The sequence below is a fragment of the Nothoprocta perdicaria genome, unplaced genomic scaffold (assembly GCF_003342845.1).
Source record: "Nothoprocta perdicaria isolate Ctin4 unplaced genomic scaffold, notPer1 scaffold_1, whole genome shotgun sequence".
Classification (NCBI taxonomy): domain Eukaryota; kingdom Metazoa; phylum Chordata; class Aves; order Tinamiformes; family Tinamidae; genus Nothoprocta; species Nothoprocta perdicaria.
Genome location: NW_020454093.1, coordinates 13,481,623 through 13,494,165, shown reverse-complemented (window position 1 = coordinate 13,494,165; position 12,543 = coordinate 13,481,623). Strand labels below are relative to the sequence as shown.

General features: G+C 35.2%; 1 protein-coding gene across 1 annotated transcript in view; it reads right to left on the bottom strand.

Moving 5' to 3' along the window:
* RICTOR (RPTOR independent companion of MTOR complex 2) overlaps positions 1-12,543 on the bottom strand; it is a 55,649-nt gene that overhangs the window by 22,472 nt on the left and 20,634 nt on the right. Inside the window, exons 6-17 of the mRNA XM_026037872.1 lie at positions 11,786-11,955; positions 11,470-11,537; positions 10,173-10,240; positions 9,674-9,756; positions 7,785-7,872; positions 6,726-6,816; positions 6,538-6,604; positions 6,367-6,447; positions 4,392-4,492; positions 3,550-3,712; positions 3,345-3,446; positions 1,288-1,334 (exon numbers count right to left, since the gene is read on the bottom strand). Of these exons, the coding sequence (XP_025893657.1) occupies positions 1,288-1,334; positions 3,345-3,446; positions 3,550-3,712; positions 4,392-4,492; positions 6,367-6,447; positions 6,538-6,604; positions 6,726-6,816; positions 7,785-7,872; positions 9,674-9,756; positions 10,173-10,240; positions 11,470-11,537; positions 11,786-11,955 (1,129 nt within the window). The remainder of the gene's footprint in view (positions 1-1,287; positions 1,335-3,344; positions 3,447-3,549; positions 3,713-4,391; positions 4,493-6,366; positions 6,448-6,537; positions 6,605-6,725; positions 6,817-7,784; positions 7,873-9,673; positions 9,757-10,172; positions 10,241-11,469; positions 11,538-11,785; positions 11,956-12,543) is intronic.

Sequence of the window (12,543 nt, the reverse complement as noted above, 5' to 3'; positions counted from 1 at the left end):
GTGTATATGTCTACGGGTATATACATAGTGATAACACATATAGACCCATGTATCTGCACATACCCCCATAACTGCATCTCAAAAATAACGGAAGCCTAGGAATAACTACAGCTCTTCTTTGAGGTAATCAGTAATAGAACTTACACTAAAAATATCTAGAAAATGACTACTGCAGACATAAGATCATAAACTAACAATAAAAATAACTTACAAAACCACAAAACAAGATAYATCTTTTGCATTTTTAAAAAATGTAAAAAAAAGAGAAAAATCTTTAAAAAAAGATTGTGTGGTCAGAGATAATTGGAGTTTCATTTATCATAATCAAACAAGGATTTCACAGCCATTAAAGCATATAACCTGCAACCTGCATAAAGGATCAATTAATTGCCTAAGTCATCCACCGATCAAGCATCAGGTTTTCCAGATTTATCTGGCATTAAATCACATAGCTGCTGAACAACACTCGTGCACACCACAAGGTAACAGTGTGCATGTGTGCATGCATCTAGGTGTGTGCACACACGTGTAGCATGGCCAGGTTTGCCAACATTCCTTTGGAGAAGCAATGTTATTAACTACAGGATCTGGAAAATAACCCTTTACCACACGGATTAGTGGTTAACGATCACATAAGGGGGAAAAAAAACAGGAAAAAATGCAAAATTAAATTATGACTGATTACAAAAGGACTACCATTTATGCTAGAATACTATATAAAATTAGCCTGATTACTTTTTATAAAAATTAAAAATGAAGCAGCGTGGAACCTTTCAGGATATATTTTAGCTTTAGTTTTTTTCCTTAAAAAYTCACAGAGAAATAGCTTTCCATGCCTTCAATGAAAGAACTAGTCTTCAAAACAAYTTCCTGAAATGCATGCTAAGTATCATATTCAAGAACTAATTATCACATATGCACAAAGATGATTAAGATTAAAAGTGTTATAATATTAAGAGATTGGAAAAGAATCAAAGTTGTTTTTTGWTTGGTTTTCCAAAATCACTTGTACTTCCCAAACTTGCTATAATTCCTGCTTAGGGAACAGATGCACAGAAGAAAAAGAAAAAAACAAAAAACCAACCACCACCAAAACCTCACAATAAATCTTGAAGACCTGCTTATTTAAAGTAAGTTTTGCTGCCTAATTATCTAAAAATTTGTTTTTAAAGCTTATCTATATATTAAGTTTTAGAAATGTGACATATCCAAGGAATAGTTAATCGTAGTATTAAAAAGTTGTTCCAAATTTCTTTCTTCAAAGGATGTCTATGTATTTTTACATACCTGTGCAATTGTTCATCTTTATAGTTCCTTAGATTTACATTTGGCCACTAGAAAAACAGCAAATATAGCATTATATGAAACTTGTACATCAGCCCTTGATTTGTCACTAATATTTATTCGCTTCTATTACAGTCAAATTCACCTAATAATTAGAAGTATATGCTTTCTTGCTTTTAATATTAGCTATTAAAAAAAAAACCCACAACTTATTTTATTGAAAAGCCCACACTCTTCTTGCACTTCTTGGGAAGTGCTTTATTTTTTCCAGAGAAGGACAGGGAATACCGGTTGTGTGCTACGCATAGACAACCACGCTTCTAATGAAAATACCAAACTATGACATGCTAATGAAAAATAAACAATTATGCTCAGTATCTCCTCTGCAAATACAAAGCAATTTTGAATACTCATGCAAAAAGGAAGCTGTTTGTTTTCACTATTAATAGTTTTCACTATTTCACTCAGATGAGTTCTGAAAAACTCATTATTCTGTTATAGTTCACTTAAATATTCCTTATTAAAATGATATTTAAACTCAGCTTGACAATTTAAAAACTGTTTCAAATAAGAGCAAATTAAGCTGTGCCAGATGTTTCTGGACCTTTCCTTTCTCCATACTAAATTTTCTATTTTTACAGCTGTTATCTATGATTTCGGTTTTGTTTTTCTTGCTATTAGTATCTTCTTTGAAAGAGCAGGAAAGGGTGCACCAAACATGTTGTTTTTTCTTACCCAAGAAATACAGTTCTACACTGCAAATTGGCATACAAATATTCTAAAGACAGATAGTGCAACAGTTAATGATTGGTGAAGCTGGCCCACTGATAACGTTGACTCCATGAGTGTCAGAAAAAAACACAAAGCTCTAACTGTCGACAAAGTGAATCCTTCCATCCCGACAGCTGCTACTTTTGCTGCTTTTCTTGCAGCTTAGACATGAAGCTGAGCAAGTAAAAAAAAGGCTGTAAGGGATCAAAGAAAACATGAAACTGTGAGGGGGTAGGAAAGCTGCTGTTCAATGGCCATAACGTTTTGACTGAGYGAGGAGAAGATACGTTGCCACATGAGATAATGAAAGCCAAACATCAGAAACTGGATCCTGCTCATTCTGGGGCAAAAGATGGACCACTCTGATAAACTGCACAACACCAGCGTGCACTGAGATAATGTTAACAGGAACGGAAGTGGTTAGACTTTAACCAGAAAGCACAATAACTTCTCATTCTGAAAGACGGAAGTCTCATTTGGAGATATGTAAAATTGTTTGATAGGTCACTAGAAAACGTACTGCAGGAATGTCTTAGATACGAGGGAAACTGGCAGCYTGACTGAGCAGCTCTTCTGTTTCTAAATTTCACGAAAGGGGGAGGAAAAAAACATCCTTTGACAAAGTACTACACAGATTAGCTGTGAGATCCTGAGAAATAGTTTCTTGATAATGTATTTAATGCAGAATCAAAAGCAGAAATATCTTTGTTTAATGTAAATCTAGCAATATTGCCAAAAGTCTATGAACAAGTGAAATTTGGCAGAGCAAGAAATTATTGTCATAGTCCTTTATATTAAATAAATTCTTGCTTTCTCAAGTTTATCAATCCTTGAGAAAATACATATAGAAATAAATTTCATGTATTTTTATATCATCTTGATTATGAAAGTGTCTCTTGCTCAAAAAAGACATAGTCCTCTAAAAGTGATGCAAAGAACACAGACATRTTGATGCCTTTACTAGCATATTATGCCTAACATATTATGTAACTTTAAAACCATTATATCACTTCATAAAATATATGTGTTTGTATGCAAAGTGGTATATAAAGCTTAATGTAAGCTTATTAAGGAAGCTGATGGTTTAATTAGAGTATTTTTGTATGTAATTTAGGGCTGCATATGAAAGAGTGTAAGAGCACTAATTAAATCTATGACATGGTAATTTTCTGAAATAAAACAGATTATGGTGTATAACACTGTATTATTAATAGGGCTCACATGCAAAATGAACACTATAATTTTTAAACAGCTTCATAAAATTAGAACCATGCACTTTCCTTGCTCACCTTCAATATGGTCCCTATCAGATTCCAATTCCACTCTAGATTCTCTTTATGATTAAGAACCTGGCTGTCTCGAAGATTCATTACAAGGGCTTCTTCTGTATCCTGTAATATCAACATGAAAATACACAGTAAGTTTCCTTGCACTATTTTCCAGTACTGTCACTGCATATACGACTATTCAYGTAGTGTTCACTGATGGTAATACCTTTAAAATAAAGATGTCTTTCTGCACACGGTATTGATCCCTTTTTTGGTGGGTGGAGATTGCTTTCTGAATTATGTGGTCTAAATGGAGACTGTAAGGTTTAGGTCCTCTCTTCTTCATCTCATGGAAGCGTTTTAAGCAATTGAGTGCAGCACTTGCTCGTCTAACAGAAAAATATTATAAGCAGTATTGCATGACTGTTACACAAATAAATAACAGCTTTGCTAAATCTTGAGTTTAACAGGCATAGCTCAAGTACGAATCAACCAACAAGAAGCAATGATGGAAGAAAAAAAAAAAAAAAAAGAAAAAAAGGCTTTTCTAGATATAGGTTTTGATGCAGGTATACTTCTCAGTCTTATGCTTGGGAAAGTAAATTCTCTTTTCTAGACAGTAGTAAGGGTATCAGTATTATATTTTCTGCTCTTCAAATCCAAACTGAGGATTTACTGAGGGACAACACAGAAGAAAAATTCCAGGAAAAGATAGGAAATGACAAAAAAAGACATTGGACAATGACAGAATTGGCTACTTGCAAAACAGTGCTAGCAGAAAAAAAAACTTGCAAAACCTACCACCAAAAATTTTTAGATTTCTGAATTTCAGAATCATTACTGTAAATATGATGTATTTTTTGAATCTTGCACTGGAAACGGCACTTCTTTAATAAAGGACAAAAAAGCATTTCCATGTACATTCCTACTGCAATGAAGACAGCAGTGGTTTCAACCACCAAGAAACAGGTAATGTAGATTTGTGCCCAGTTGTGGTAAATACACATCTTGGGGGTGGGAGAAGGAGGTGTATATATTTAATCTCTAAGTATAATTTAGCATTCTTACAGTCTTTTCTCTTTCACGATGTCAAACGATGCTGCCATATTCATTAGCGTCGGTAAGCAGTGCAGGTGATGGCTGTGGGAATGAGGAAGGATTGTGTTTGCCTAAAACRAACAAGCCAAAAAAGTACAGTAACTTATCACAACATTTTTAGTTATCTGTAAGAAACATTTGAAGTGTCTATACTTCTCGCAAAACTTTCAAAAACGCACAACATCAAAATCACTTTCTCTATAAATATGACAGCAATAATCAAACATCAGATTTTTAACTTCTCAAATTCATCAGTCTAAAATACAGCAGAAACTAATTTAAGAATCTTAGGACACAGACTTGGTATGACAGCATTCTAGTTTATGCATTGGCTGTTATTAAAGTAATAGTATGGAATAACATAGAATCATAATGGTTGGAAAAAACCTTTAAGATCATCAAGTCCATTCACAATCCCATCACCACCAGCCCTACTAAACCACTGCCCCAAGGGCCTCATGTACATATTTCTTCAACACTGCCAAGTGAAGTAGTAGTAAATAAACAAAACAAATATAAAAGTAGTAAAAACAATTTTTATTGTATTCGGTTGCAATTATTCTTTTAAATACTGAAAAGCATAACAAAATACAAAAGTAATTATTTAAATCAATGATATTCATTTAATACATTCAACAACCAATGATTCTGCACAGAAAAATAATATTCTTGTGACTATCTGATGAACTCAATCACATAACTTTCTAAGTGAATAGTTGATGTACTGGTTTTGTTTTGAAAAATACTGTGTTATTATTTATAGCTTTCAAATATATTTGCACAAAGAGAAATATTTATTATGCACTTTTGTTAAAACTAACTAAAGTATAGATATTTGCTCAAAATTTTGAAAAAGAGTCTTATCTCACACCAGGGAATGATCTCCTCATAAAACAGGAGACGTACCATGCTTGCAGCATACCCMAAACTCAGTGCATCTAGTAACTCTCATACAAATGTATCCCCGAAGCAAAAGACAACCTAATCACAGAACTCTTCTGTACAAGCCACTCTTGCCTTCAGGAAAGGATGTGATAAAGCACCATTCATAAGAAAGGCATGTAGCCACTTTATACATCACTAATACATTCTCAACAAGCTGAAGGCGGCCGTTTTCATATACTGCTGGGCTTGAAAACAATAAAAGCACCTCTATATCGTAATAATTTGGGCTCTGCTCACAAGTTCTGCTCTTTGAGCAGGTAGTTTCCATTCATTTGTTTTGAGCAGGCTACAGAGATCAGAGTAAGACAAATACAGTGRAACGATGTTACTGATCTCCTCTCATCTTCAACTGTTGAAATGAGAATAAACCCTCAAACAATGGAAAGATAACGAGTTGTTTGGATGCTGCATAAAGGAAGAAGAAAATCCACTGCAAGAGAGGAGAGGCTGGAAGTGAGGTACCTCAGGCTCCCCTGTGCTATGTAGGAGCTGCCAAAAACACTGCTAAAAAAAAGTGTTCCAGCAAGCAGAAGCTGCCTGGATGAATAATACAAAGTGYTCCAGAAAAGATAGATAAATAAATAAATAAATTCTATCCTTCTAAATAGAAAGATGAACATCCTGCCACAAGGCTGCTAACACTGAAATAAAAGCAAAAAGCAACTACAGTCCTCCTTTTCCCAAACACAGTAATGGAGCAGTGGCTTTGCATGACTCCACATTAAARCTAGAACTAGCTTCTGAAGCAAGGATGAGCACCAGGATGAGCTGGGGATCACATCTGGGGCAGAAGCCCTCTCTTTCAGTCCTGCCTTCCTAGCTGCATCATGCTATTTTTAAAATATGCAGTGCCATATGATGTACAACAAGACAGTATATTATTTTTATAGAAAGGGGATGGCCCCAGGTTGCAACAGATACATTCAAGGCTATAACCAGAAACATCAACTTACAGGGAGCTACTAATACGACTTATTCTAAGCAGAAAGTCTCTACTCACCATATGCAAAAGTTCTCCTAATAGGATAGTTGCTCTAACAGATACATGGTCATCACTACTGGTAATCACTTCAACCAGTCCCTTCAAAATAAAGGTTAAAAAAATTACAGTATTTAATGTACATCCTCTTATTTTAATTTTTATGGGAAAAAATAAGAAGTCATTAATTACCTCTAGAAGTCCATTGGTAATAAAAGCTGAAAGCACTAAAGCCAAATAATTATCCATGAGGTCAGGCCTAAGGAGAAGAAGTATGGAAACATTTTAGGAAGTACATTGTGTCTATTGTATCTGCAAGGGAATAATTATTTTATCAACACAMAAAAAAATAGTTTGGAGGCTGTTCATGAAATACTCACCTTGACCTGGCTCGATGGGGTAATATCGTTTTAGCTTCAGCAGCTACAAAGCCATCAGAAAGTCTCCAACAGTCCTGAAATCTGCTTGGATCTATTTAAAAAAATATGGAGCATGATAATTAACACACTGCATGAGCTGCATTTCATAGTGTCATTTTAAAGAGTCACCATTACAGAAATAGCTCTTATATCAACAATAACCGCCATTCTCGATTTCAAAACATAGAAAAATTTACATCAAAAGGGACCCCTGCAAGTTATCTAATCCACACTCCTGTGCAAAGCAAGGCTAACTTTGAAATTAGGACAACCCAGATAAAATTGCCAAATTCATACATACATTCATCTTGTTTAAAAAAAAAAAAAGTGCTTATCTCTACAAAGTAACATAGCAAGTTTGCAAGAAAGAATGATTTATTTTGACTGCAAACAGATGATTAAGCTTTTTCATAATTAATCTTATGACAYAGACATTTAAAACCAGACTCTACAGAATTCCTGGAACAGCTAAGGCTAAGACTTGCTCCCCTGTAGCTCGTGTTTTTGTACTGTGCAGCAAAGGGAGAGGATTCGGTTTTTTGGTTGCAAAGGAGTAATTCTAAAAGTAAAAGCCTGACTTTGCTAAATACAAAGACACGAAACTGGTGCAAGTTTGCCTTAGGAAAGCTAAGTGTGCTGAAGCAGAGCAGAAAGAGCTAGCACATACACAACATATAGAAACCATTTTTTTTTCTTTTGTGACACAGATCTAATACTTCATGATCAAAGCAGGCTACTTTGTTGCAACGTAATTAGTCTTCTGCATTTATTAAACTCCATTACACCTACTACATCAAACTTAAAATTGATGCAGGGAGGATGTCAGAAGAAAATCAGACTTCCAGTAGTTGCATCTTCAATGCCCAATAGTTGACAAAGAACTTGAAATAGGGCCTGAGAACATCCGAAGAACTAGGTGATCAAGCAGTTAATATTGGCATTATCTACAGTATGAAGGAAACACTCATAGAGTAAGTGCTCTTAGATGAATGCTTTTGTGAACTGATTCTAAATACTTACCTACACTGAGAAGTGCCTCAATAAATTCTTCAGCAACAACTGGCAGAGGAAGGCGAAATATATCATAAAGAACCTCAAGCAGACCACGCTACAAGATAAGAAGAAAGTAGTAGTGATTTTTTTGATTTATAAAAATTGTCTTCTTCCATTAAACTATTAAGAAATTGAATATTGAAGTGCACATTTCTACAAACTGTTAAAATCAGTGCATTTGTTTTGTGGTTTTTCTTTTGGGAGGAGAGGAGGCTACAATATACTTATTTTCATAGAATCACAGAATCCTTAAGGTTGGATGGGACCTCAAGTGGTCATCCAGTCCAACGCCCCYGCACAGGCAGGGTCACCTAAAGCAGGGGGCACAGGGCTGCATCCAAGCAAGATGTTCATCTCCAGAGATTTCCATTTTCATAATCTAAAGGAGTTTAGAGAAAAAAGGAGAAGGCAWGGAGCTTGCTTACTTCCAAGGCGTGCTTTATTAATCACCATGAATGTTAAAGAAATTTGAGGTACYTGAATTACACCAATTGAAAAAGTTACTAAGTTAAAGCATAATTTCTCCTTACTGATATTTTTCAACACTGCTCAAAACAAAACCCTCAATTCTTTCTACATTCAGCAGAATCTCCTCTATCCACATGCTTTCTGCAGATTTTCTAATTAAAATAGTACAGAAGAAAATCCAAAACCAGCATCTTGGATGTTACCGCCTTATATCCTGCTATCACAATCAAATACAGACAGACCAAAYACAATTTCTACCATGAATGAGAGTGAAAGTGCAGATTGCTCTTCTATACTTCATTAGGAAACCCTGAGAAATGTTAATGATTATTCAATCATTCATTCAGCATTACTTAATATGCAAATAAAAATCAAACTAATGCATAGTTGTGTACTAGAAATACAAATAGTTTCATCATCTTGTCTATCACAGGTTATGAAGTAAGATACTGGCAGATTTCCTGAGTGGGCAGATTGTTTTTCTTTTTATGTTTTGCCACCAACTTTTTAATTTAGCCAGTTACTTGAAAGAAGCATTTTTCTCACATTGCAGATTTAAACTCATCATAACTGCAGCTACTTTGTACTTGCTTTGACTTGGGGCCATAACAGAAATTCACTTACGTGCCTGTGATCTGGTCCGTCTCCGTATGGACTTTTCCTACTACTGCTTTTAGTCACTAAATACCTGCAGGTTGGACACAATCCAGTGCCACATGCTCTAGGTGACCCTGCGTGTGCAGGGAGGTTGGACTAGATGATCTCTACAGGTCCCTTCCAACCTTAAGGATTCTATGATCGGAGATGTCCGAGATTGCCACCATACAAAGTACGAATGAGAAACTAAACTTAAAACCAAGAACAAATGCTGGAAGCTATTAAACTTTTTTCCTGGTAGTATCAACTTCATAGTGCCTTTTTTTTATTCTTTTTTAAATTCCTCTTAAATCACAGTGGAATTTCTACAGAATGAGCTCAAGGTCTACATAAAATAATAAGCAACAGACTGAAAAACCAAAAACATAACACTACTTTTCTTGACAGCTTATCAACTATTTTAGTGGCCTAACATTTGAGTATATATCAATTTTTTAMTATGTTTCTGTCTCATATATAGCCACTTTTCCCCCTCTCCCTCTCTTCTCTTTCACACAGAATGTGCTTTTAGWCTCATTTTACAGATAAGGTGCTAGATATAGAAAAAACAAATGACTTGATTAAGCAAGTCATTAACAGACAAAATTTACAATGGCGGGGGAAAGTAAACTTCAAGCTAGTTGCCTTATAARTACAGCAAGTGTTTAAACCACTAGATGGTTAAAAATTTAAGAACGTAACTAAAATATGCAATATTATTCATAGTTCATTATTAAATATTTACCACTTACCCGTATTTCCATATTTGGTATGCAAAGTACCCCAATCAGAGACTGAATCCCAGAATTCCCAGGCTTGCACAAACTRATAATACCTAGAAAATATTAAATATATAACATTCCTTCACACACACACACACAAAAAAAAAGCTTGAGATACATTGTTAAATTTGATTTTCATAGAATGAATGCGAATACAAATGACAAATGACAATTACAAACATTTTTCACCTTTCTAATGTCATCTCCTTTCTAATCAGTGGTATATATTTAATATAAAACTTTATAATTATAAAACASTGTTCATTCAATAACACTTATTGTGTTATAATACAATATAATATAATAACAGTGCAATAGTCTACATTGACAAAGCTGACAGTAGAGTCAGTTAAGGCAAACTATTTATGTATTCTCCTATCAAAAAATGCCAGTCTATCAGCACCTTCCTACAATTGAGAAGACAGATATAGAGAGACAGATTATATGCTTAAATAAACTAAAACCTTACCTGCCCATGAGCGGAATGCTGCCACTATTCCCATTTTACTGGCTAGGAACCGGGCTTCTCTGTCCTCCCTGTTATTAAAAACACAAATGCCACAATATGTAGTTACATTACCACAAGTGTTACTAGCACAGMAATAGTTAACTGAGATTTTTAGACAGGAAATGAAACCTAAAGTAAGAAAAAAATTTAATGTGCCTGTATTGCATGTAACACTGCTGAGGTGCCTATATGTATGTATAGTATGTAGGCACACATCCAAAGATTAGCATTTTAGGTATTGTTACTTTTTCTGCAGTTTCTGTTGTAAGAGGATCACAAAGTAAACACCCTGAGCTGGTCRGATGAATCACCCAAGCTTCCCTGGACAGTGTGAGTTCAGGGGGGACCAAAAGCTTTGGACCTTGCTTCAGCTACCTAGACCTAAGCAGCAACTGCCATTTGATAAGATAGAATCAGAGGATTCACGTAGAAACCAGACCTCAGGAAGGTCTCTTCGCTCAAACTCCTGCACAATGCAGGTGTCCGCAATGACACCACTGGACAGGGTTACTCGAGGTTTTACACAGTTGTGCAGTCTTCATACTTGGACATTTCATAGACCTAACCTCTCTGGACAACCTGTTCCAATGCTTGACTGTGCTCCTGAGACATGTTTTGTTTTTCTCCTCCTCCAACTTATCTTTGCTGTTTCTTGTTTGCTGAAGTTGTTCCTGTTTCAAAACATCTCTCTTGAGTTAAGGTGCCCAAAACCAAACAAAGTGGTCTAGATAAGGTCTAGTAAGTGCTAAGAGGGAAATCAGGCTGTTGATACAGCCTAAATTGCTGCTATTCTTTTTTTCCTTGCTAAAGATTTACTGTTTGCAAGACACTTGCAAGACATTTACTGTTTTCCCAACCAGYTAGGCCCCAAAGTCTGCCCACTACCAGCTTCTAGGCACAGTGTGCCTCAGGATCCACTGACCTGAGCCTCACCACCCAACCCCTGAACACAGAAGCAGCCCTACTGCAACCCCCTTGGAGATATCTAAAGAAACCCATGTCTGAAGTAAAAATAAAAATAATGGCAATAATGATAATTTAATTAAAAAAAAAAAAATAGAGAGAAAAAGGATGAAACTGTATGTTCCGTTTTTAACTTTAGAAGTTAAACAATATACTGGGAAGTTACATCCTGAGCTGCTATCACATGCAGCTTTAAGAAGTTTCATTCCAATTCATTGCTTTTACTTTGTCACTCGTTTYAGTACAATATCATGAACATAACTGGTAGCACGAGCACAGGAGCACTAACACTTACTTGAGTTGTCCTTCTGCTGTGTCTGGGTTATGCCTGTAGTGAAAATCTGTGTAAGGAGCTAAAATTCGCTAAATAAAAGAAAGACATGCATTACTTTCACATRACAATACAGTTAATGGGTCTTGCCCCTTCCTCGTCCCACTCCAATCTGTCATTTATTTCTGCTTTATAAATAATTATGCTCTTAGCCTAAACTCTTGCATTTTAAACATTTTATATTAACACAGAGGGTGAAACACAAAGTGAAAATTAAATACTTTAATTAGTAACATAACGTGCTAATTTCTGTCACTAAACAAAAAAAAAGGGCACCCACCTCTAATTCTACATCTGCTCGCACATACTGTCGGGTCTTTGGATGATTAATGAGGTGCAAAACTGTAGTTATCAGAGCCTCATTTATTCGGCTTAGCTGACAATCAATCACATTTTTCAAGATGGTGCTTAAACCTCCTCGAAGAGCTACTACCTCGGGATTCTGAAGTGCTRAAACAGATGAAAAAAAGAAGACACGTCACTGCACTGAATGATAGGAAAGAATACAATCCAGGGTGCCCACTATAACAAATACAAAATGAGTAGAAGTCATAGTCTATATAGTACAGGTATCTTTCTTTTTTTCTTGAACACTGCTGACATGTAGATAAAGCTTTTACTGGCACTGACCGAATTAATGTTAAATCAAGATTCTGGATTATATTTGTCTGTAACCAAAATGTTATTATTCAGTACAACCATTTCTTAGTAAATTCCTGGCCAAGTGGCTATAAAGTAGTCTGCATTTCAGCACAACAATGTACTTCACTGGACTGACAGAATCAAAGTAATTATAATGGTTAAAAAAAAAGAAAAAAAGGAAAAGAAATATATTTCTTTAAAATTTGAACTTTTGTTAGTCATTTCTCACTAACACAAAACTGACCTTAAAAATCTGTAACCATATAGGAGTATACACATTAAGCATAAACCCATCCACATCTTTACACACATGTAGATAGTGACTTCCATAGGCTAATCACAGTACCACCCATTTTAAAAATTTTAAAGAAACGTGTTTAGTAGTTCTCCGTACCT